The sequence below is a fragment of the Bos grunniens genome, chromosome 10 (genome assembly GCF_055505025.1).
Source record: "Bos grunniens cultivar Pamir isolate PY7600 chromosome 10, Bosgru_T2T1.0, whole genome shotgun sequence".
Lineage (NCBI taxonomy): Eukaryota > Metazoa > Chordata > Mammalia > Artiodactyla > Bovidae > Bos > Bos grunniens.
This window is the reverse complement of record NC_141174.1, coordinates 60,077,390-60,104,088: the sequence shown is the minus strand read 5'-3', so window position 1 is coordinate 60,104,088 and position 26,699 is coordinate 60,077,390. Positions and strand designations below refer to the sequence as shown.

At 37.0% G+C, this 26,699-nt stretch overlaps 1 protein-coding gene across 5 annotated transcripts in view; it reads right to left on the bottom strand.

Moving 5' to 3' along the window:
- Positions 1 to 4,135: 4,135 nt before the first annotated feature.
- MAP4K5 (mitogen-activated protein kinase kinase kinase kinase 5) overlaps positions 4,136 to 26,699 on the bottom strand; it is a 126,187-nt gene continuing 103,623 nt past the window's right edge. For all 5 annotated transcript variants that reach the window (XM_086321584.1, XM_086321585.1, XM_086321586.1 and 2 more), the window contains 9 exons: positions 26,461 to 26,575; positions 26,068 to 26,126; positions 24,903 to 25,006; positions 23,037 to 23,214; positions 18,498 to 18,566; positions 15,770 to 15,862; positions 13,057 to 13,127; positions 8,441 to 8,496; positions 4,136 to 5,751 (listed from right to left, as the gene is read on the bottom strand). In XM_086321584.1, the coding sequence (XP_086177710.1) occupies positions 5,664 to 5,751; positions 8,441 to 8,496; positions 13,057 to 13,127; positions 15,770 to 15,862; positions 18,498 to 18,566; positions 23,037 to 23,214; positions 24,903 to 25,006; positions 26,068 to 26,126; positions 26,461 to 26,575 (833 nt within the window). In that variant the 3' untranslated portion in view covers positions 4,136 to 5,663. The remainder of the gene's footprint in view (positions 5,752 to 8,440; positions 8,497 to 13,056; positions 13,128 to 15,769; positions 15,863 to 18,497; positions 18,567 to 23,036; positions 23,215 to 24,902; positions 25,007 to 26,067; positions 26,127 to 26,460; positions 26,576 to 26,699) is intronic.

The following is a 26,699-nucleotide window of genomic DNA, read 5'->3' as shown; positions in this document are numbered from 1 at the left end:
TTGCAGTCCAAGGGACTCTCAAGAGTCTTCTCCAACACCACAGTTCTTAGAGCATCTTAATTTTAATTAAGTCAATTTTATCAACTTTTTCTTTTATAGCCAAAGTCTTAATGATCTGTTTAGAAAAATCTTTGTTTACCCCAAGTTCATGAAGATATTATGTTTTATTTTAAAAGGATTATAGTTTTATATATTTTAGATGATTTAAAATCTACTTGGTATTTATTTTTGTTGAGTGAAGCTGCAGTCAAGATTCATCTGATTTTCCATTATTGTTTTCAATAAATTTTCAATAGAATTTATTGAAAAGGCTATCCTTTCTTTTACTCCACTGCAGTGTGTCTATTATACATAAGGTGACTAAATGTGGGTCTGTTTCTAGACTCTCAGTTGTATTTCATTTTTTATTTTCATGCCAATGTCACTCTTCTTAGTCGCTATAGCAACTTTATCATAACTCTTGAAATCTGGTAAAGATCCCCGAATTTCTTTTTCAAGATTGCTTTGGGTATTCCTAGCCCTTTGCCTTTTATGTAATTTATAATCAACTTGTTAATTTTCATAAAGTATCTGCTTGTATGACACAGAATCTTTCAATCAACTAACATTTTTATAATATCAAATCTAATTCAGCAACATGGCATAATCTGGATTTAGGTCCCAATTCTTTTCAGTGATAAGAGTTTTATTTTTTTAAAGGACAGAAATTCATTGTCTCACAGTTCTGGAGGCTAAAGGTCTGAAAACAAGGTGTTAGCAGGGTTGGCTTCCCTCGAGGCCTCTCGCCTTGGCTTGCAGATGCCTGCCTTCTTGCCGTGTCCTCATGTGGCCTTTCCTCCGTGTATGGCCCTGGTGTCCACAGTGACAGCTGTGAAGTATAGAGACCTTCCATCTCATTTTCTTAGACATTTGATGATTTTCTATATTGTAAATGGTATCCTTCTAAAATTTCATTTTCTATTACAGGTATATGCATATATAATTGTTTTTATATTGACAGTTCTGACAGTTTACTTGCAAATAATGGCATTTTTATTCCTTTCCAAATCTTTTATTTTTTTCTTAGATTTCTTTTATTGAACTGACTAGGTAGGACCTCCAGTACAATGAATAACAAGTGGTGAGAGTGAGAATATTTGATTCATTCCTAATGTCAATACAGTAGCTTTTAACAAATGTTTCTTAAGTCTTCTCCTAAGTAAGATCCATTAAGAACAGTCTGAGATTCTCAGTAAAACCTAAAATGATGCTTGCTGCTATGTTTGGTATGGAAGAGTGTCCTGAATCTTTGACACAAGGTACTGACTATTTTTCTAATGAAAAAACATGCAAGGAACTTGAAAGAGCAGAATTTAAAGATCTCCATGACGAGTCTACCAATGAGAGACACACTGAGAGGAATATAACTAAAGAATGAAAATGCACTCTTTATGCCTTTAGTGAACTTTCTAGTGAAAAACAGGGGAGTCAGCTTTTTCCTTTTTCCTTCCCATAAGCAGGAAACTTAAATGCTAAGGATCTCACTTAACCCTCCTAACAACCATATAAAGTGGCCATGATCTCCAATCAACAGATAAGGAGATGGAAGCCTGGAGAGGTTGGGTAATTTGCCTAAGGTAAGGAGTTAGTGCTAAGTAAGTTTGGCCAGTATGTGACAACTGAGTATTATGTTGAGATGTATAATCTACATGTGCTGTAGAAATTCTGGAAAACAGAAAATAAACAGAAGTGTCATGTAAAAGTTAGGGCTTGTGTGGAGTAAACCCAGTGCCTTGAGTGAAATAAAGAATTAAAATTTTTGGTGAAAAATCGTAATTTCAGATGGGAGAGCTATTATGAGTCAAGCAATGAAGGTGGAATGATCACGACCTCTATGGGCCAGTGTTCCAAGGTGCTTAATGGAGCAGTGGGTGAGAAGGCTGGACAGGAGGTTTAGCCAAAAAAAAAAAAAAAAGATAAAAATGCTTTCTGTCACAAGACCTTCTAGATTTACTTAACCAGTTTCCCACCCTGCCCCCCCAATTACTGGCCTTCTTCTACACTATGCATACATTAGCTATAGTCCATATTTATGGAATACCTACTATGCGTTAAGGGCTTCCCTGGTGGCTCAGACGCCTGCCATGTGGGAGACCCAGGTTCAATCCCTGGGATTGGGAAGATCCCCTGGAGAAGGGAATGGCAACCCACTCCAGTATTTTTGCCTGAAGAATCCCTATGGATAGAGAAGCCTGGTGAGCTAGAGTTTATGGGGTTGCAAAGACTTGGATGGACACGACTGAGTGACTAATACACACATACTATGTGTAAGGTACAGTATAAGAAGCTGAATTTGTATGTTTATTCATATTGTTTCTGTCATGTAACAGAAACATGCTTTTACTTAAAGATTTCTCTTACATTAAAAAAACTGTAGGCACGCACATAAATAACTGAATAGTCCTATAAGTTTGTCACAAAAAAAAAAGCACGCCCCTCCGCATCTATCTTCAGAAACCTTTTTCCTTCTTTTTTAGAAGATTATTTTATTTCCATGTCACTGAATAAGTTGCTTAATTTTTAATTTTCTATTGATTTCCACTCTTCCACTTTACCTCCACACCACCGTATCCTCTCTCAATATGTTATATACTTGTTTAGATTATTATTGGAGAAGGCAATGGCACCCCACTCTAGTACTCTTGCCTGGAAAATCCCATGGATGGAGGAGCCTGGAAGGCTGCAGTCCATGGGGTTGCTGAGGGTCGGACACGACTGGGCGACTTCACTTTCACTTTTCACTTTCATGCATTGGAGAAGGAAATGGCAACCCACTCCAGTGTTCTTGCCTGGAGAATCCCAGGGATGGGGGAGCCTGGTGGGCTGCCATCTATTGGGGTCGCACAGAGTCGGACACAACTGAAGTGACTTAGCAGCAGCAGATTATTATTTACTGTTAACATTTTTAGGGCATTCAGCCACTGGTCACAATTTACCTTTTCTTTCCTATATAACATTTTGGTTTCCTGGAGTTAATACCTGGAAATTTTTGGTTTGATTTCAACCTTAGGTAAGTTTTTGCATAGAAATAACATCATCACAGATTGAATCCTAAAAGCAGATACATTACTTTGCCAACAAAGATCCGTATAGTCAAAGCTATGGTTTCTCCAGTAGTCATGTATGAGTATGAGAGTTGGACCATAAAGAAAGCCGAAGAATTGATGCTTTTGAACTGTGGTGTTGGAGAAGACTATTGAGAGTCCCTTGGACTGCAAGGAGATCCAACCAGTCCTAAATGAGATCAGTCCTGGGTGTTTACTGGTAGGACTGATGTTGAAGCTGAAACTCCAATACTTTGGCCACAAGATGTGAAGAGCTGACTCATTTGAAAAGACCCTGATGCTGGGAAAGATTGAGGGGACGACGGAGGATGAGATGGTTGGATGGCACCACCGACTCAATGGACATGGGTTTGGGTGGACTCTGGGAGTTGGTGATGGACAGGGAGGTCTGGTGTGCTGCAGTTCATGGGGTTGCAAAGAGTTGGACACGACTGAGTGACTGACCTGAACTGAACTCCTGATTCATAGTTGCAAATTCATCTTTCCAAAAATACTTTTTCTTTTGACGTTTTTTTTCTTTCTTCATAGTCTATTTCCTTTAGGTGCTTTTCCCCTAATTGTTTGCTCTCTCTCATGTAAGAGGCTTCTTTGGATGTTTCATAACTCCTGGTTGTTTAATCATTTTTAATAGCATGGGACTAAAAGAATAACTGCAAGTCTGGATGCATGCGTGAGGTGGTGGGCACATTAACTATGATTTTCATTGTAGAGTTACCCAGCTGGGCAGTTTAGCCAGGCCATGTCTGATGTCAGGATCTGTTTAGGTCTTTTCATTTGCACTGGTCAGATGGCACAGAGAAGACTCTTCCAATATTGTTGGATGGGAAGATCTGGCAGCCAGGATTCAGAGAGGAGGAGGATGTTGGTCTTTGTAAACACAACATGACTATTTCCTGTTTTGTGTAGGACTCCCTGACATCTATCGTATCCAGTGTCCTTCAGTCCAGAGGCCCCATTTAACATAACCAAAATAAACAGTGACACACTTACTGAAATCATATATACATTTTAAAAGGACAAAACTTTATATATTTCATTTGCATAACATTTTATTGTTTGCATATTGCATAGCAAAAGGAACAGAGTCACAAGACTCATGGTCTGGCTCAATCACTAACTTGCTGTGTGAACTGGGTAAGTCTCAACCTTGCTAACCCCTTATTTCCTCATCTGAAAAATGGAGATGATGATCATACCTACTATGTGGGATCACTACAGACTGAATGAGATAGTTACACTGTCTTCCTCTCAAGGACCTGCTCAAAAAGAATCCATACTTTGTTACTATTAACCCCTTGTTCATCATCTCAAAGGTAACTGTTAAACATATTAAGATAATAGGTACCAATGTGATGCTTTAATTTTTAATATTAACAATAGCAGAAAGGAAGAAAACTCAAGAATGGCCCTATCCTTTCTATCTTTAGAATACTAGTTTTTATAATACTTATTTTATACTATCCCATCAGGAATTAAATTTCATTTAAAGATTTTTTTCTTAAACCTACTCAAAATGAAGATCTATGTATGGTAAAAAACTGAAGAATACATGTGTAGTTGCTTTACATTTTCTCCTCTGGCATAGTATATGTAAAATATATATCATGGGCAGTTAAATACTTTCCCCCTCTACATTAGGGATGGTAATATATATGAAGATTAATTTCTTATGCATTATCCCTAATGTAAAAAAAAATCACAGGTATATTATACTGCTTGTCAAGAATACATACACACGGTAGGCACATCTAGACAGACACACTCCTTCTAACAATATTTCGACCATCATCATCATTATCTTCTGTATGACCCCCTACAACTATATGCAGTTGAAAACAGAAAACTCCCTTTTAAGGCCATTCTGGATAATAATATTACAAAATACTTGTGTTAAATAAAATTGCATGTATGTACTGAACCTCCAAACACAGCCTTTAACCCCTCAAAGTACTAGTCTTAAAAAGTAAACAAAATTTTTACACATTATAAAAAAATTTAAGCTGCTCTGCAACCCTCCTTTACTAAAAGTTAGATACATTACACCACTCCAGCAAGAGATTAATAAATAAGGATTAAATATTCTATTTTACAAAAACATACAGAATGGCCAATGTAAAAGTGAAAGGCTTATCTGATAATTTCTTTATCAAATTATGTTCGTTAAGAAGGAATAAAACATGGTATAAAATGAGAAAACTGTCACTAAATTTACCTATCTGAAGATAATCACAAGTTGTTATCTAAAAATATCAATGGCACCCTTGTTACAAACATTATTTTTTTTTTAAAAGACTGTGTTTCCTGGAACTAGAGGACTATTTGTCTCATAGCTTTTATTAAGCAAACTTGAAAAAAACCACCACATAGTGGCAAGAGATAGAATAGCTGTTTCCAGCTACAGAAAATATTGAATCCTACCTTAAAGGACAGATCATTTGAGATATAACTCATAACAATTAAAGCAAATCATAGTACAGTTTGTACTGAATTTCCTCAAGATATTTTTCCTTTCAGTGGAGTATATTCATTTTCCTGTCATTTGAGACCAGTTTCTGTTGCTTAGTAACTATTTTCATGTCCAGCCAAGATGTAAAGATTGCTGTGTGCAGTAGGATTTTCTGTTGGTCTACTTTCCAAAACAACAACCCTGCAATTAAATCAAAACAAAAATCTCGTTAGAGTAAGAAAAGAGATTTTATCTTCAAATACTAACATCAAACTGGGAGAGAAGAATATCACTGTTCATGTTCACACAAGATTACAGAGATCATAGATAGTCAAATTGAGCTTTATGTTTTATAGCTTAAAAACAAAACTGAGTAAGAATTGATGGATTTATGAATGTGAAAGTGCAAGTCGCTCAGTTGTGTCCAACTCTTTGTGTCCCCATGTAGTCCATGGAATTCTCCAGGCCAGAATACTGGAGTGGGTAGCCTTTCCCTTCTCCAGGGGATTTTCCCAACCCAGGGATCGAACCCAGGTCTCCTGCATTGCAGGGGGATTCTTTACCAAGCTGAGCCACAAGGGAAGCCCAAGAAGTGGAGTGGGTAGCCTATCCTTTCTCCAGCGGATCTTCCCGACCCAGGAATCAAACTGGAGTCTCCTGCATTGCAGGGGGATTCTTTACCAAGCTGAGCCACAAGGGGAGCCCAAGGATATTGGAGTGGGTAGCCTATTCTTTCTCCAGTGAATCTTCCCGACCCAGGAATCAAACTGGAGTCTCCTGCACTGCAGGGGGATTCTTTACCAACTGAGATATCAAAAATACTGAAAATGTTTCAGGAGAGTCTCATCTTATTCTAACCCAAATCAAATTTGCTTACTCATACATGTAAACAAAAGTATAATAAAGCTTTAGAATATACATGAACAACAAGGGGCTGGAGGAAGGGTTAAGAGAATAAAATGGAGTTTTAAGAGATACCTACTCACACAGTTCTTTAAGATATCTGTAAAGAATAGTTTTAAAAACTATGAAGTGGGGCCATCTCCCTTGTCGCTGGAGCAAGGGCAAAGAGTTCAATGAAAGGACCAATAGGAAGAAAACCCAAAAACCAATCAAGTGTCATTATCATAGGTTCTAAACTGTAGGAAGATAGGTTTGAGAACAAAATAAAAAATAATATGCCCATGCAGAGAAAAAAGTCTAGAAAGGGAAATGCGAGGGGGGAGTTGCATAATACTGTGCATTTTTCTAGTGCAGAAATTTCCTACAACTAGCATATTATTACCTTTTAAATGAAAACAACAGAAAAGTTATATATACTTGAATTATGCATTATAAAAAACAGAAGGGGAAAATAAAATTACCCATAATTCAACTGCCCATTATTAATATTCTACAGTTAGTTTTCTTTCCTCCTAGACACTAATACCTATATTTAAACAATATAGTGTAACAAATCTCTTTAAAAATTAAGACAAAAACTTTGGTTAAGATACATATCTTAAAATCAAGGAGATTCTCAAGTAAGAAGATAACCAGGACAAGGCAATGGTTTGAGAAAAGTAGTTTTTTAGGGCAAACAGTGACAGAAAATGGAAAAACAATATAGACAAAAAAGGGAATAGGTGAAAGAGAAAATTCTAGAGGAAGGAGTAGGAAGGAAACAAGTAACTGTAAGAAATGCCTTCTGACGCCTATCCTCTATGAAAAGGAACTTTCTCTTACTGTATTTTACTGGAGTGCCGGGATCACTGGATGATGTACAATTCTTTTGTCAGCCCTTCCTTTCGGAGAAGGAAAGAGCCTCCCATTCTAGAGTCATTTACCAGATGGTCCTCAAATTCTTTCTTTGCAGGACTAGTTGCCATGCTCTGTGGACTTCCTTTACTACTAAGGTAGCTGTCATTTCCCCCAAATCCTTTTTCTCCTTACAAAAGTCTCTTTAAAATTTTTATGGAGGTATAACTCCAATTCTCCCCTTAAGTGTATAATATTTAAGCAATGATTGTGACTAGACTGAACTTGAAGACCAGAGGTCTTGATCTTTTGCTGCAGTTAACAACTCTTGGTGGGAAAAATAGGTATTTTACTCATTGTAGAGGTATACAATATAGATTCTGAAGAACAAAAGGTATAAGTTTTTTTCATAAGAGAGCATAGTTTTAGAACTTATCTTTCACTTTGATCACAGAGACCACATAATTCCTTCTGCTTTAGAACGAGCTCAGAGACTGAGTCAAATATCTTCTGATATATAAAGTTAAAGTCACAAGGTGCACATTCCGTTGGATTTATGCAGTAACAGTTAACAGAAGTTAACATGCCAGGAAGAAATGATAAAAGACCCACAAATGTATCATGCAACTAGGGACATAGATATCTGTGTTAACACATTCTGCCTGGGCTGAGAGTAACTATCTCTAGAATCATGATCCTCACACACTAATGAAAGCTTCCTTAACTGACTAATTAAAATATTTCTCTCTTAATAAAGATACGGGGAAATTTCTCTAAGATTCTGAGGCCTCTAAGAGTTTCATTTAACATACACAAAAATAAATGAAAACACCAAACAAAAACAAACACGTAAATGCAGAGTGGCTACCAGAGGGAAGAGGTAGGGGTGGAGGGAGAGCGAAACGGGTAAACGGGGTCCACTGTGCGCTGATGGAAGGAAACTGAGCTTCTGGTGGTGAGCACACTGAACAGTGCAGAACTAGAAATACACAGCTGCACATATGAAACATAAATATTCTAAACCAACCTACTTCAAGAAAATAAATAAACACATTGAAAAAAAGAGTTTTGTTTGAAATATAATCAGAGGTGACAGTGTAAATAAAAATACAATTGCTGAACTCCTTTGGTAATAAAACAACCAAACTATTACCTGTCTGATCCTAATAAGCGGAAAACTCTTGTTTCATCTGAAATCTCCTGGGTAACCTATGAGAGAAAACACCCATCAGTAATATCTTATTCCCCATATTATTTAAATAATAATTTAAAAATCATTTAGCTAGAGCAATTATTGATTAGAATCATAGTTTTTGATTCCATTCTTCAAATGGAAAAAATTTTAGTTAAGTTTTTCTGAACTGCTTATTATTAGAAACAAATCATCATGTATGGGGTATGGGCCAGGCACTTTACTTAGAACTCTTTATGATATGTACTATCATTCCCCTATTATTAAAGACTCAGAGAACTAATGTAACTTGGGAGAGCCAAGATTTGAATATAAGTCTGCTAGACTGCACAGCCCCTACAGCGCAGATGCTTGAGGTAGCGTCTCATGGCCCACCTGATTTCAGCAGAGCTCCGACAGACTCCCATGCACCAGTGTCTTACATCTGTGTACTGGTGGTATTCCTCTGCTCTGTCTTCTCCAAAACTAAAGAAAGTGCTCAGACAGGCACAGCTACTATTCCAAAGTGTGGGTAGTTTATACTTCTGGGGGCAACTCTTCACTAACAGGGGCCAGCAGCCGGTGTGTAAACACACTTGTGTCTCCATCTTAGAGTGAGCTAAATCTGAGCTATGTCCCACACTGTCCCTCAGTAGTCCCTATGGGATTTATTAAATATGCTTTTGTTGGCCTTCTGCCTTTCTCCGTCTTACAGTCCTCACTTTACCACTTGTTTTCTGGTATCTACTCACAAATAAACTACTTGCCACTTGGATCCTTCTTTCAGGGTCAGCTTTTGGAGGAACCCAAACTATGACAATGTAAATATAAAATAAGTATTAAAAATATCATTAAAAATAATGTTATTTCCTTTTTGGGGGCTGTGCTGGGTCTTTGCTCTTGTGTGGGCTTTTCTCTAGTTGTGGTGAACGGGGGGCTACTCCCTAGTTACACATTCTTCTCACTGTGGTGGCTTCTTCTGTTTTGCAGCACGGGTTCTAGGGCATGCGGGCTTCAGGAGTTGTGGCTCGCAGGCTCTAGAGCACAGGCTCAGTAGGTGTGGCACATGGGCTTAGTTGCTCCATGGAATGTAGGATCTTCCTAGATCAGGGGTTGAATCTGTGTCTCCTGCACTGGCAGGTGGATTCTTTACCACCATTCTGAGCTACCAGGCAAGTCCTGGAACTAATGAACTTGAATCAAGAAAATAAATCTGGTGCTATACTAAGTGGAGTTGATTTTCAGAGTATTAAGTTCAGAAATGTTCCAATCACTGTGGACTGGAGTGGCTGAATATTACATTATGATCATTCTGTTGCTGCTGCTGCTAAGTCACTTCAGTCGTGTCTGACTCTGTGTGACCCCATAGACGGCAGCCCACTAGGCTTCCCCGTCCCTGGGTTTCTCCAGGCAAGAACACTGGAGTGGGTTGCCATTTCCTTCTAGCTAGGCCCAAATTGAAGGATGAGAGCAAAACCAAAAAGAAAAAGGTAAGCAAGATGACTTAGCAGAAGAAGCAGAATTCACATTTGATGTAGTGAAGTATTCCCATCTCTTTAAGAACTTTCCACAGTTTATTGTGATCCACACAGTCAATGGCTTTGGCATAGTCAATAAAGCAGAAACAGATGTTTTTCTGGAACTCTCTCGCTTTTTCGATGATCCAGCGGATGTTGGCAATTTGATCTCTGGTTATTCTGCCTTTTCTAAATCCAGCTTGAATATCTGGAAGTTCACGGTTCACGTATTGCTGAAGCCTGGCTTGGAGAATTTCGAGCATTACTTTGCTAGCGTGTGAGATGAGTGCAATTGTGCAGTAGTTTGGGCATTCTTTGGCATTGCTTTTCTTAGGGACTGGAATGAAAACTGACCTTTTCCAGTCTTGTGGCCACTGCTGAGTTTTCCAAATTTGCTGGCATATTGAGTGCAGCACTTTCACAGCATCATCTTTTAGGATATGAAATAGCTCAACTGGAATTCCATTACTTCCACTAGCTTTGTTTGTAGTGATGCTTCCTAAGGCCCACTTGACTTCACATTATAGGATGTCTGGCTCTAAGTGAGTGATCATACCATCGTGATTATCTGGGTCATGAAGATCTTTTTTTGTGTAGTTCTTCTGTGTATTCTTGCACCTCTTCTTAATATCTTCTGCTTTTGTTAGGTCCATACCATTTCTGTCCTTTATCGAGCCCATCTGTGCATGAAATGTTCTCTTGGTATCTCTAATTTTCTTGAAGAGATCTCTAGTCTTCCCCATTCTGTTGTTTTCCTCTATTTCTTTGCACTGATCACTGAGGAAGACTTTCTAATCTCTGTATGCAGGTCAGGAAGCAACAGTTAGAATTGGACATGGGACAACAGACTGGTTCCAAATAGGAAAAGGAGTACATCAAGGCTGTATATTGTCACCGTGCTTGTTGCTGTTGCTGCTAAGTCGTTTCAGTCGTGTCCGTCTCTGTGCGACCCCATAGACAGCAGCCCACCAGGCTACCCCGTCCCTGGGATTCTCCAGGCAAGAACACTGGAGTGGGCTGTCACTTATATGCAGTGTACATCATGAGAAACATTGGGCTAGATGAAGCACAAGCTGGAATCAAGACTGCTGGGAGAAAAATCAGTAACCTCAGATATCCAGATGACATCACCCTTATGGCAGAAAGTGAAGAAGAACTAAAGAGCCTCTTGATGAAAGTGAAAGAGGAGAGTGAAAAAGTTGGCTTAAAGCTCAACATTCAGAAAACTAAGATCATGGCATCCGGTCCCACCATTTCATGGCAAGTAGATGGAGAAACAGTGGAGACAGTGGCAGACTTTATTTTCTTGAGCTTCAAAATCACTGCAGATGGTGACTGTAGCCATGAAATTAAAAAGATGCTTACTCTTTGGAAGAAAAGTTATGACCAACCTAGACAGCATGTTAAAAAGCAGAGACATTACTTTGTCAACAAAGGTTCGTCTGTCTAGTCAAGGCTATGGTTTTTCCAGTAGTCATGTATGGATGTAAGAGTTGGACTATGAAGAAAGGTGAGCGGCGAAGAATTGATGCTTTTGAACTGTGATGTTGAAGACTCTTGTGAGTCCCTTGGACTGCAAGGAGATCCAACCAGTCCATCCTGCAGGAAATAAGTCCTGAATGTTCACTGGAAGGACTGATGTTGAAGCTGAAACTCCAATACTTTGGCCACCTGGTGTGAAGAACTGACTCACTGGAAAAGACCCTGATGCTGGGAAAGACTGAAGGTGGGAGAAGGGGACGACAGGATGAGATGGTTGGATGGCATCACTGACTTGATGGACATGAGTTTGAATAAGCTCCGGGAGCTGGTCATGGACAGGGAGGCCTGGCATGCTGCAGTCCCTGGGGTCACAAAGAGTTGGACATGACTGAGCGACCGACCTGAACTGACAGTGAAGTATATTCTACAGATTTCTAACCACAGGACTGACACAATGAAAATAGCACTTAAGGACAATTAATCTTATGACAGTAAAGAGGCCTGTAGGCTTCATTAAATGCAGCATTCTGGTGACATTTAGTGACATAGGTCAGTAACTAGATAAACTGAAGACAGCTGATTTATGTCATTTTTACTTGGTAGCATTCTAATTCTGCACTCATATAAGAGGTGGGAATAGTTATAAGTCCATAAATTTGTGAGACCTTGGTGTAAAAGAACTACATAGGTACTCACACAAATGGGAAACATTTTTGCTAGAATTAATCTCTTAAGGTGGGAGCCTGAGTCCTATCTCCTACATGAAATGTATCCTGATGATCTCAGTAGAAGAGATTTTTGAAAACCCTTCACATCTAGGCTCTGCCACTGAACTAGCTCTGTAACTCTCGTTAAGTTACTTAACCTCTCTGCCTGTAAAATACGGAATATGAACAATATCTAATCTTATTCTGTCATGCCTTCCTCCAGGGGATCTTTCCAACCCAGGGAATAAACCCAGGTCTCCCACATTGCAGGTGGATTCTTTACTGTCTGAGCCACCAGGGGAGCCCAACCTTACTTTGAATGGTACTTAAAAACCCTACTATTCTACTTGCCTTCAATAAACTAATATTTGTAAAGTGCCTGGAACATAGACATCACAAGGGTTTGATATTATTCATAATTATATTCATTATGTCTTCAATGCTATAATAACAACAGCATCCTAAATGTATATGGTACGCAATAAATACTTAGTGAGCAAATTTTCTTAGATTTTCCTTAGTCCTGTGATTCAACACATATTAACTTAGAATTTTAAATATAATATTAAGAAAGAAGCTCCACAGTTGTAGACTATAGAGAAGGCTTATTACCTTTAGAAAAGTTTAGTAAGCTTAGTGACCATATTTATAAATTACATATAAGAGGACTGAAATTGTGTAAACTCATGTTTGACTATTCCTTTGGCCACTGAGAATACAATAAATACAAAACTGGGTATTTTTTGAAGGGAAAACACTGGCAATTTTGTTCTACCGGCACTAAAGGCACTAAACATAGCAATGTGGGTTCACAGAGAAAATGCATAAAATGAATATTGCAACAATTAAAATCTTTAGTGAGAATCACTGGAGATAATTAGAGAAATCTTACCTCATCTGATTTGAAGCTTTTACCCTGCATTCCGTGTTTCCAAAAAGCCAATACACTGTCTTGAAGGCATACTAAAAAGGATAAGGGAGATCAGGACTAAAATAAGGCACAGAGCACTACCTTATACATTTTCCCTGACTGTTTTTATTTATTTATTTATTTTTTCCCCTGACTGTTTTTAATCAGTGATAATATAAGGTTACTTGGTGCAAAATTCCACTGTCTAGATCATTAGTTCCCAACATTTTTGTGGCTAAGACATGCCAAAGCTCAAATAATGTATTGAGGCAGTGTCACAGAAGTTTTCTTAAGATATATTATAACAAGCATTTATTTAAAAATGGGCTTCTGATGAGTGGATATCAGCACATTAATTTTTCTTTCATATACTATCTTTTGTCTTATCAGTTGAGTTCAGTTCAGTTGCTCAGTCATGTCTGACTCTTTGTGACCCCATGAATTTTGTCTTATAAGGCTAAATAAAATAATAAGAACATATAATTGCTTTTTTGGATAAAAGACCTGATTATTAAATACTATCATATATTTAGAAGTAGCTATTAAGGAAGCATCTTTTATTTATGCTCATATTTTCCCTAATGCAAAATTAATTTTCAAAAATAAACCTGTCTCAAAATTTAACCATACATGAATATTTTTGATCTGTGAACCAGTTCTTATTGGAGGGGCTAGGCACTCTCAGCTACAATACTCCCCACTCTTACCCCAGCCCTATCAGGCCTCTAGAGTCCCCTGGAACATTGCCCTGGGCTTGTGGGACCTGCTGCCCACAAGAGTGTTCACAGATCTGAGCCAAGCTTGCTCACCTTCTTGATGGCTTTGGATTCAGGAATGACCCACTTTAGGAGGGCCCAAAGTGTGGCCACCCCATGACATGCCATGTCCCCTCCTGCTCCTCATCCATCTCCCACAATTCCCTGAGGTGGCTGAACGCTGAAAGGAAACCTGTTCTCCCTGTGCCTTGTCCATTTCTGTGTCTTGCCTGGCACCAAGCACAGGTCTGGACCCACTGAGGCACCCACATGGGGTCACTTCATGGTTTACAAACAGAGTGGCAGGGATCCCAATTTGGGGGTGGGGGGCAGCAGGGCCTCTGGTCCTTTCCTGGCCAGAGGCTGGAGTGAGTGAGGGAGTAAGAATGAGGGAAAGAACCAATTTAATTGTTGAAGAGTTAGCCATATGCCCTGTACCAGTAAAGGTGATGAGAGAAAGTGACTGAAATTTATTATACCTTTTACTGAATACTGACTCTAAAAAGTTAATGTAAAAATATTCTGGAGACATAATTTACCTCAATAAACATAATTTTACAGTGACAAATTATACAAATTTCACTAACCACGAAATGAAAAAACAGGTAGTGGCTTTATTTTTAAAAGGTGTCTTAAAAGGACTCTTTTTCCCTATGAGCATCCTTGGAATTATTCCAAGATTCACTGGAAAGAAGAGATTGTAGCCTAGGAGGAACAAACTTTTGTATAACAACTAAAATTTCCCAAAACGTCTGGCACATATGAGAAAGTTGAGGTACAAGTGTATTTCACTTAAAATTAAGAGAATCTAAAGATCTATATGTTGGAATCTCTATTGAAAATATTAAATCTTAGGAATCAGTATGCAATATCCAGAATACAAAGGAGTAAAAGAAGAAACTATTTCCAAAATTCCTTTTGTCATAGCATTACAGAAAGTTTAGGTTTTCCGCTTAAGAAGATTAAAATTTCCAATCATAAGCAAATTATTTATATGTGAGATGTTTACCCAGAGGGATAAGGCAAAACTTTGAGACAGGGCAAAACTGCATTTGAGAAACCATTAAAATATTAGAACAAACAGAAAATTTTCTAAATAGTGAGAAACATGTTTTTAAAAGTTATATACATTTAATTTTAAAATACACATTTTTTATGGCCTAAATAAAAATCAATTTTGATTAACTGTTTTTGACTTATGGTAGAACCATATTATAGACTATTCAAAATGTTCCCACCTACAGTAGTTTTTCGTAAGTCCTATTACCGCTGAGGAAAATAGTTACTGACATTAATCAGTGAGGATGCAAAAAATAATAAAATATAATTTTTTTTATCATAACATCAATGATATTACAGAGTTAAACACTCATTGACGAGGAAGTAAATTCAAATGGCATAGCAGTATTTTCCAGATTCTGTGGAAAACTAGCTATTACATTTAAATAGACCTAAAAGCAAAACCACCAACACACACCAATCAGAATCTTACATGGCAAAGAATTTTAACACTGTTAATCACATCACACAAATACCTTCATGATTTGGAAAGTACTGGAAGAAGTATAATTCACTTGATGCAGCAAAGGGAACAATATGTGGAAATTTAAGAAATGATTTCAGGTTTTAAATATTCAAGAAACAGCAATAAAAGATGATTATGGTCCAGACCTGCACTGTCTAATATGATAGGAACAAGCCACATGTAGCTATTTACATCAAATTTTAAATTAATTAAAATAAAAAAAATTAAAATGTAGCACCAGCCATGTTTTAAATGCTTAACAAGTATGATTAATGACTATTGTATTTACGAACACAGAGAACATTTCTATATCAAAGAAATGCCTATGAGACCATGCTGGTGTAGGTAACCGTTAAGAACAGAAGGAACAAAAAACCAAGCTCTCTAAATGCATTATTTTAAAACGGAGACTTACCTACAGATTCGATGCGAAAATCAAAACTTAGCTCAGAGGCCAGTTTCTTACTTGATTTTAGTTTTCCTTGTAGATTTACAATTTTTACAAATTCTTAAAAAAGAAAAAACAAGTCAAGACTGGAAATACAAATTTGTTAAAACAAATGTAACTTGATATATGGATTTTACATGGATACTTTACATGGATATACATGAGCTTTTACCTTTACCTTACCTTAATAAAGTTAAATTGTTTCTCTTGATTCAAGCATGCTCAGTGAAAAACTGTCATTGATATGTTCTATACAAGTAAGGCCTCCTTTGTAAATGGCAGCCCTGTTACTATTTTTTTTTTTAAACACAGTTATTCAACACTAACATTCTGATTTTTTTTAAAGTGCAGTGTTTCTTTAATAGTGGTTAACTTGATGCCTAAATATTCAGCAATACGAGTTGATTTTTTTCCCCTTACAAATTACATAACATATAAGTAATATAGCAGTATTCTTAACTTTAGTCTGTGACTAACATTCTACAGAAGTACGAGGGACAAAAAGATAGTACTCTCAAGAGTCAATTTCTTTATCAGTAAACTGTGATCAGTAAACAGTAAACTGTGGGATACACAGTGTATGTGAATAATTCTATTTCCCTTTCGCCCATTTGTTTTTTAATTTAACCTTCTTAGCTCTGACTTGCAAGATATTTTCTCTCTGCAAACTTCCTCATTTGTCTATCATGATTTGTGATTATAGGCCTCTCTCTATTCCTGCTTGGTAAAACTGCTTTATACTGTATAGTTGACAAATAATTTTTTCTGCTCCCTTAAGAGAAAAAAAACTAACTGAAGAAAGTCAACTTCCCATTTACCATGAATAGCTGGGAAATGGAAGGCTTAGTTAATCAAAGGTTTAAAAATTTTTTGACAAAATATATAAATGAACAAAATGAATAATAAATCCTTGGATGGCTCAGAAGGTATTTAAGGGTTTAATGTTAAAGCTTAAACATTATTACCATTAAATTCTGATCATCTCTTTATCTGATTAATCAGTACTGAGCTTTCTACTTGTTTTGAGTAAAAAAGAATTCACTGAATTCACTTAAAAGTAACCAAAAAACACTCTAATCTTATCAGTATTCAAAGAATCAAAAATACTTAAGGGATAGTGGGAAAACGAAACATTGTGGGATTTGGTTTACTTATCTATAATATTAGATGATCTTTATGAGTCTATAAGGCAAATCCAAAAGGGAATGCTTTAGAAAAGAGAAATTAAGACAAAAATACGGCAAATTCAGTAGTGAAACAATTTAAAAAATAACCCTAAGCATCAAAGAGAAGCTTTAATAATTTTCAAATACTGGAATGAATCAAACCACAGAGAATATTGCCAAGTTTCAAATATAATTCCAAGTCTGGGAGAATTTTACTTGCAGGATTCATTGCATTCAAGTAAAGCAGATTTTAGGAATCAGAGTGCTTTGTTTGAAAAACTGAAAAAAACCTGTTAAAAGTTTTTCTGCTTCTTCACTGCATATATAGCACAACATACATCTATCAATAACATCTCTCCCTACATTAAAAGAATTACAACTACAGGTAAAGATCTCAAATCTATTTGTAAATTAGAATATTACACTGACAGGATTCTAAAAGTTTATGTTATATAAGTGATCATATTAGTATAATCTTCTATTTTTTCATTAATTACAATGATTTATGAAAAAACTCTCAGAATAGTTTATACAGAATTTTACCCCAAGGTTATCGCAAACTGTTCTAATTATCGTTGTCCCTTGGTATCCATGGGGGATTGGTTCCTGTACCCATCAAGGAGATCGAAATCCATGGATGCTCAAGTCCCTTGAGCATATAAAATGGCCTAGTGTTTGCATATAACCTATACATATCTCTCCATAGTTTAATATTTTATAATATTTTTTATTGAAATATAGCTGATTTACAATATTGTGTAAGTTTCAGGTGTACAGCACACCAATTCAGTTATATATACGTATATGTGTGCTCAGTCACTTCAGTTGTGTCCAACTCTTTGTGATCCTATAGACTGCAGCCCACCAGGCTCCTCTGCCCGTGAGAGTTTCAAGGCAAGAACACTGGAGTAGGTTGCCACACCCTCCTCCAGGGGATTTTCCTGACCCAGGGATCAAACTGGCATTTCCTTCCTCTCCTTCACTGCAGGCAGATTCTTTCCCACTGAGCTATGGGGGAAGCCCATGTATGTGTGTGGGGGTATATACATATCTTTTCAGATTCTTTTCCCTTATAGGTTAGACATAATATTGAGTTATATATTGTGCTATGTAGTAGGTCTTAGATTACTTATAATACAGTAACATAATGTAAAAGCTGTATAAATAATTGTCAGGCACTCAGCAAATTCAGGTTTGTTTTTGTGAGCTTTCTGGAATTTTTTTTTCTGAATATTTTCAATCCATGGTTGATTGAATAAAGGATGTGGAACCCATGGATACAGAGGGTCGACTGGACAATATTTCCAAGTAGGCCAAACAAAATAAAGAAAAAGGTCACAGAGGACAGTACTGACACACAGATCAATTAATTAATTACTATATATGTAAATAATTTACGTTTTCCATCAATAAAACACGGCTACTTAAGGTGGAAAGTCAAAATCTACTCTACTGATTCTATTAGAATCTAGTTCATGAAAAGGTATATCAAGTAGTATACTTAGAATAAACTTTAAAATAGTACTTACTGTCCAAACACACTAAAACAGTATCTCTCTCCAACTGTGTTACATGAATGGAATCTAACTGCTGGTTGCCTTGGAGGGAAAAGGAAAACAAGGTTACAGTTATATAATATGCTTTAAAAATTAGAACTTAGAAAAGAAACACAAATTCTGATTTTTTTCTTTGAAGTTTAACACAAAAAGTTATATTTTGTAATTGTCTTCTCAAAAAAATGTATATAAGTCAATTTAAAAAACAAAGTCTTAAGCAAGGCTAACTGAGAAAGGCTCAATATTATATTTAATTAATACCTCGGAGAGTTCCAGAAAGGTATATTACAAAAATAAAATGAAGCAAGTGGTAAATATGGGGAAGGAAGATGCATGTTATATAGCGATTAGATTTTGCTCTGCATTTTATAGTAGCCAATGAGAAGATGAAAACAAGATCAGTCAGGTGGGTCACAGTGTCTCTGAGATAAAAAAAAAACACCAAGAAGTCAGTAATTCAGAAAAAGCAAAAAAAGTACTAATGAAACTATGATCAGAGAGCAATTTTTCTGGTTATTGGGGTGTGAGTGTAAGTTCGATTCAGTTCAGTTCAGTCGCTCAGTCGTGTCCGACTCTCCGTGACCCCATGAATCGCAGCACGCCAGGCCTCCCTGTCCATCACCATCTCCCGGAGTTCACTCAAACTCACGTCCATCGAGTTGGTGATGCCATCCAGCCATCTCATCCTCTGTTGTCCCCTTCTCCTCCTGCCCCCAATCCCTCCCAGCATCAGAATCTTTTCCAATGAGTCAACTCTTCGCATGAGGTGGCCAAACTACTGGAGTTTCAGCTTTAGCATCATTCCTTCCAAAGAAATCCCAGGGCTGATCTTTAGAATGGACTGTTTGGATCTCCTTGCAGTCCAAGGGACTCTCAAGAGTCTTCTCCAACACCACAGTTCAAAAGCATCAATTCTTTGGCACTCAGCTTTCTTCATAGTCCAACTCTCGCATCCATACATGACCACCAGAGAAACCATAGCTCTGCCTAGATGGACCTTTGCTGGCAAAGTAATGTCTGCTTTTCAATATGCTATCTAGGTTGGTCATAACTTTCCTTCCAAGGAGTAAGCGTCTTTTAATTTCATGGCTGCAGTCACCATCTGCAGTGATTTTGGAGCCCAAAAAAATAAAGTCTGATACTGTTTTCACTGTGAGTGTAGGTTGGAGTTCCTTTATTAACAGGACACCAGTTGACATAATGAACAATACTGTCAACAGTATCTTTGCAGGAAGCAACTTTCACTACTTGGCTGATAAACATCTGCTAATGTAAGTGACGACATTTTTCCAAAACATTTTTGGTAAAACTATTTTAGCCACTCAGATTGCATGAATGGCCTAGGTGAAACCATGCAAAGATTTTAGATTATTTAGAGCAGTCATTCTTAACTACATCTTTTGGGAAAACCCATAGATCCTCTCCCTTAAAAACTGCACATCTGAGCATAAACACAAAATCTTACACATTATTTTGGGGTATTTGTGGACATTCCAAAATCCATATATAGTGAAGAATCCAGATGTACAGAATTGGTAAAGTGTTGTTTCTCAGGCAATATTCCAAAAAAAAAAAAAAAGCTTTTCAACAGTTAGAACTGGACATGGAACAACAGACTGGTTCCAAATAGGAAAAGGAGTTCGTCAAGGCTGTATATTGTCACCCTGTTTATTTAACTTATATGCAGAGTACATCATGAGAAACGCTGGACTGGAAGAAACACAAGCTGGAATCAAGATTCCAGGGAGAAATATCAATAACCTCAGATATGCAGATAACACCACCCTTATGGCAGAAAGTGAAGAGGAACTCAAAAGCCTCTTGATGAAAGTGAAAGTGGAGAGTGAAAAAGTTGGCTTAAAGGTCAACATTCAGAAAACGAACATCATGGCATCTGGTCCCACCACTTCATGGGAAATAGATGGGGAAACAGTGGAAATAGTGTCAGACTTTATTTTGAGGGGCTCCAAAATCACTACAGATGGTGACTGCAGCTATGAAATTAAAAGACGCTTACTCCTTGGAAGGAAAGTTATGACCAACCTAGATAGCATATTCAAAAGCAGAGATATTACTTTGCCAACAAAGGTTCGTCTGTCTAGTCAAGGCTATGGTTTTTCCTATGGTCATGTATGGATGTGAGAGTTGGACTGTGAAGAAGGCTGAGCGCTGAAGAATTGATGCTTTTGAACTGTGGTGTTGGAGAAGACTCTTGAGAGTCCCTTGGACTGCAAGGAGATCCAACCGGTCCATTCTGAAGGAGATCAGTCCTGGGATTTCTTTGGAAGGAATAATGCTAAAGCTGAAACTCCAGTAGTTTGGCCACCTCATGCGAAGAGTTGACTCATTGGAAAAGACCCTGATGCTGGGAGGGATTGGGGGCAGGAGGAGAAGGGGACGACAGAGGATGAGATGGCTGGATGGCATCACTGACTCGATGGACGTGAGTCTGAGTGAACTCTGGGAGTTGGTGATGGACAGGGAGGCCTGGCGTGCTGTGATTCATGGGGTCGCAAAGAGTCGGACATGACTGAGTGACTGATCTGATCTTATTGTGTGCTGATGATAATTACTAAGCACCATCCTTGGAGAAAAGGATACTGCAACAATTAATCAAAATAAGACTAAGAGAGTCTTGGAGTAGGAGTTCATTTTAATTGTTAAAACTGCTGTCAAGTCAAGGTATGGTCTCAGCAATCAACATAGCTGGGAGATAGATTAGCAACCATTTGTGAAAATGGAGAAACCTAATAAGGACAATCTCTGCTTTAGGGTGATTTGAATGTATACCCTCAGAGTTCTGGCTCTCCTTGGGAAGTAATTTTGGGTCTGCCATAATTTTAGCCTAGATTGTGTTATAAGTGGATAGAACAGTATACCTCTGGCATTAAAAAGCAAACAACAACTCCTGAACCTCACCCCTGCAAATTCACAAAAAGACTCATTGAATGCCCAGCCTTAAACAATGTAACCTCCTAATACAAGATACAGAAGAAAGTGGTTTGCAAATTTACATTAATCATATGAAATATGAAATAACTTTCTCTACACTATTATTATATATGAACAACTTATAAACAAGTTGAGGCTGTCTGCCAAACATGATCTTGGTTTTAAAATGAACGGACCTATAACCCTTCTTTTTAGCAGTAAGTATCTAATAGGAACACATTTCTATTTGGCTTGCTTATATTTCATGATAATAAAACAATGCTATTTGCACCTTCCCGTTAGCTATACCATGAGAGTATGCATCTAACTCAACCAAAAGCATTAACAAATTAGAAAGAAAAATGAGTGCGGGGTGGGGGGCGGGGGTGGGCAGAGCGGGGGGGCGGGGAGAGTGGAGGATGGGGGGAGGGTAAAGAATATATTCCTATTTTATTCTACTGGAAATTAGCATCTGGTGCACAAAAACAGTGATAATAGTCCAAGGCATGCTGGAACTGGCTTGTACTGGACTGATAAATTTTCAGAAATTTTGCAAGTTAAATGACATTAAGCTGGTATTTTGAAATTGGCTGTGGTGAGAGTGTTTATACCACAGAAACAGGCAACTGCTATAAACGAGGCTTCTCTGCAGCCCAAGAGTCTGTTGTTGAACATTTACTAGGATACCAATAGGTCATACTGATTCTTATCCTGAAAGTGACATTAGTGCAGTTCTACATTAACTTCAGTAGCTGGGATGTATAAAGAGTTCTTATAATGTAGCCTAAAGATCATCAAAAGCCAAAGATATTTAATAAGAACTTATGATAACTTATAATAGACTTCTTCTCAAGATGATAAAGAAAAAGGGGCCAGTAATGAAACAGTTATAACTAAAGCTTGCTTGACTTCATATGTAAAAATGGCTTGATAAACCTGGGGTGACAATACACAAGTACAACAAAAACAGTAAACGGGCAGAATGAAGACCTTCATTTTACTCATTTTTAACATAAATTCTTGACTGATTTGTTCCAATTTTAAAGTTTGAAAATAAACCTCCCAATCTTTTTAGAGCTTTCACTGAGACATGTTTGATAAAATTCTAGGCTAACAAACCATTCTCAGAAAACGCAAGAGATATAATATTCCCTGTAACTTTAAATGCTAATGCTTGGAGGCCACACATGAGAAGCTTCTATTTAAGTCTGAAAAGTACTAGAACTCAATGGTTTTAGGAAGTGTAGGGGGAAAAACTGATTTAAAAAAAAGTGAATTTCTTTGCTTGAGAAGTTGATAAAATCTGAAAACTATCTTAGAAAACTTATTTATTTAGTAAGTCCAAATATTAACTGACAACAACTAAGACTTTTAACTGCTGGGAATCACTAAAATTTTTCTTGGTAAAATACTTTGTATGTATCAAATTGCCTCTGGCAAACAGAGATCATAAACTATATGTACATGATCCTCTGTGCTTACTTGGGAAACTCTACTAGAAAGCCCATGCAGGTTGAACCTGTTCTGCTTCTTCTATAGACAAAAGCATTAATACTTTAACATAAAGTAAAAAACACTTACCAGCACCAATTTCTGTAAACCATGAGGATGCAGAGTTCAAATTGATTGTCTCAAACTGAACTACCTGATTTAATTCGGTGCCTTTGCTAATAGCTACACAGACCATAGGATATTCTTGTTCTGGTATTACCAGCATTTCAAAAACATTCAAAGGACTTGGCAAAGGAAAATCAAAGTGCTGCAAGAAAAAAGGAGCATAATTTAGAAACAATCTTCTCATTCATTCTGTTGCTGAATAAATTCAACAGAAAGGCTTTCATTTTCTTGATTGATCTGATTCTAAGAAATGACTCCCTCTTACTGGCACAAAAACAGACATACAGATCAATGGAACAGAATAGAGAGATTAGAAATAAATCCACAGACCTATGGTCAACTAATCTACAACAAGGCAGCATTATGAAAGTGGGACAGCCTCATGTAAATCAATAAGGTTAGAATACTCCCTCTTACCATATACAAAAATAAACTCAAAATAGCTTAAAGACGCACAAAAATTGTAGCAATATTTTCTTAGATCAGTCTAAGTTAAATAAAGAAATAAATAAAAACAAAAATAAACAAATAGGACCTAATCGAACTTAAAAGCTTTTGCATAGCAAAGGAAACCATAAATAAAACAAAAAAGAAAATGTACAGAATGGGAGAATATATTTGTAAATAATGTGACCAACAAGGGCTTAATTTCCAAAGTACATATACAGTTCATATAACTCGAATATCAAGAAAAGAAAAAACCCAATCAAAAAATGGGCAGAAGACCTAAATAGACATTTTCCCAAAGAAGACATACAGATTGCTACTAAGCACATGAAAAGATGCTCAACACTGCTAATTATTAGAGAAATACATATCAAAACTACAATGAGGTACCACCTCACACAAATCGTAAAGGCCACTATTAAAAAGTCTAGAAATAATAAATGCTGAGGAGGGTTTGGAGGAAAGAGAACACTCCTACACTACTGGTAGGAATGTAAATTGGTATAGTCACTATGGAGGTTCCTTAAAAAACAGAAAAGTGAGCTTCCATATGAACCTGCAGTCCTACTCCCGGAATACCCTGGAAAAGATGAAACTAAAAGATAGACGCGCCCCAGCATTCACAGCAGCACTGTTTACAACAGCCAAGACATGGGAACAATCCAAGTGCACATCAACAGATGACTGGCATAAGACGTGCTGTATATATTCAATGGGATATTATTCAGCCATAAAAAGAATGAAACACTGCCACTGCAGCAACATGGATGGACCTAGACAATATCATGCTTAGTGAAGTAAGTCAGACAAATAATACATGATATCACTTATATGTGGAATCTAAAAAACAATACAAATGAATCTATATACAAAACAGAAACAGACATAAAAAACAAAGAAAGGGAGTGGGCAATGGATAAATAAGAAGTCTACATATACAAACTACTATACATAAAATACATAAGCAATAAGGATTTACTGTGTAACATAGGAATCTATATTTAATACCTTTAATAATCTATCATGAAAACAATCTGAAAAAAGAAATATACAACTGAACACTTTGCTCTATACCTGAAACACAATATAATACTTCAATTAAAAAAATGACTACACCTAAATGATCATGATAAGGATCAGTTTTCCATAAACATATATTTTAGAGAATTGGCCACATTCTTCTTTATGAGTGTGTTATTTCTGGAAGTTTATTAATATAAAATAAAGATGAAATCTTTAAAGTCTTAAGAACACAAAAGCCCCTAAACCAAATAAATACCTATAAACATGATCCTGGCTGGTAGCAATGGGATTCTACAATTTTAGATTCAATTATACATTAGTGTTTTCTAAACAAGACAATGTAAACAAAGGAATATATACCTTTATCAACATGAATTTCTGCATTGGCTCATACCACTGAAGCAAAACAATTCCAGACTGTAAAGCTCCACAGAGGTATTTATGTCCCGTGTAAGGGTTTCTGACTGGAAAGAAACAAAACAGACACACCCAAAACACTGAATATTTTTATATGAAAACATAACGTTTAGCTAAAAGCAACTACTGAATTATACTCACCCAAAAGCTAACTCAGTTTTCTTTACAAAGGCAGTGCTGATACATTGTTGTTGCTCAGTTGCTAAGTCATGTCCGATTCTTTGTGACCCCATGGTCTGGACAACATTGGATAGTCTCAGGATGGGGAATAATCAGGCCATAAAGACCAACCATGCAATTTAGGGTAGGGGCTTTGGGTCATGCAGCATCACTTGACCTCCAGAAGGGCTAGATACTGAGGTCAGCCACGTGGGCAGTCGAGCATGCCTACGTGATAGAGCCCTAGTAAAACCTCTGAACGCTGAGGTTGTTGAGTAAGCTTACCTAGTTAGCAATGCTGTGTATTATCACACATCACTGCCTGAAAAGTAACACTATCCACACTCTATGGAGGACAACAGAAGCTCTGCATCTTGTATCTTTCCTGGGCTCTGCCCTATGCACATCTTCCTTTAGCTGATTTTAATCTATATCCTTTCCCTGTAACAAATCAAAGCCAAGAGTATAACCACTTTCAGCGATTTCTGAGTCATATCAGTGAAATTCTGACCATGAAGGTTATAATTGGTAGACTTATTATTGGTAACAGAAGTGAGAGTGGTCTTGTATGGACTGCTCCCTCTAACTTCAGAGTTGGCCAGAGTCCTGAAATAATAATGTTCATAAAGCACTACTCAATAACTGTTAAGTAAATGGTAAGTGCTAACTGAAAGCTAGGATATTAGCAGAGAAAGAGCCTTAGGGACTGTGGTTAAAAAAATCTGAGGAACATTGTGCTCCGAGAAAGCATCGGGTCAGGGCTATTATCTTCAAGCGCTTTTATGCCATGTCCCACTATACATTCCTGTGCTTCAATGGCCCCTTCACTCCTTATTTAAAACAAATATAAAGCTTCCCTTCCTTTATTTAATACTCTAAGAACTTTACAGATAATTTTAAAGATGTTAAAAGTTCTAACCATTCAGTTTGAGAAATAGTATTTACTCACCTATGCAACATTTGTGGCAGCCCTTTGTATCAGGAATCTTTGTGGTTAAAGCGAACTTTCTGTAAACACAGGACAATATAAATGTACTCTACTACAGTGGTTCTCAAACAGTGAGTGATCTGTGAATCAGTTCCATCAGAATTAGTCAAGGAGCTTTAAAAAAAAACATCTTAAACTATGACTCCAAACTATATGATAGCATAGGTCTGAAGTGGGCCCTGGGAATTTATATCATAAAACACTTATCTTTTGAATTCTATATGACATTTACTTTAATGTAAACTACCTTTCAAAATTAAGACAAAGGAAGTTTTTCAGTGGGCAAGAAGACTGGTCGCTTTAAAAATAGACACTAATTCCCCTCACTCCCAGCAGAATCAAAATATTTAGTACCTTGGTAGTATGCGATCTGGAAACCTATGAGTTTGAATATGGGCAGCTAGTCCTGGTTTTTTGGCTTGTTCAAACAAAGCAATAAGATTATGAGAGTAGAGTTGAAAGGTTTTTCCTAAAAAAGAGAAACATGTTATTTTTATTAGAATTATTTAAAATATAGAAATATAATTTTCAAGCAAAAGAAATAATAATTACCTTCTAAAATGATTGAATCCAGACATGTTCAAAAAGCCAAG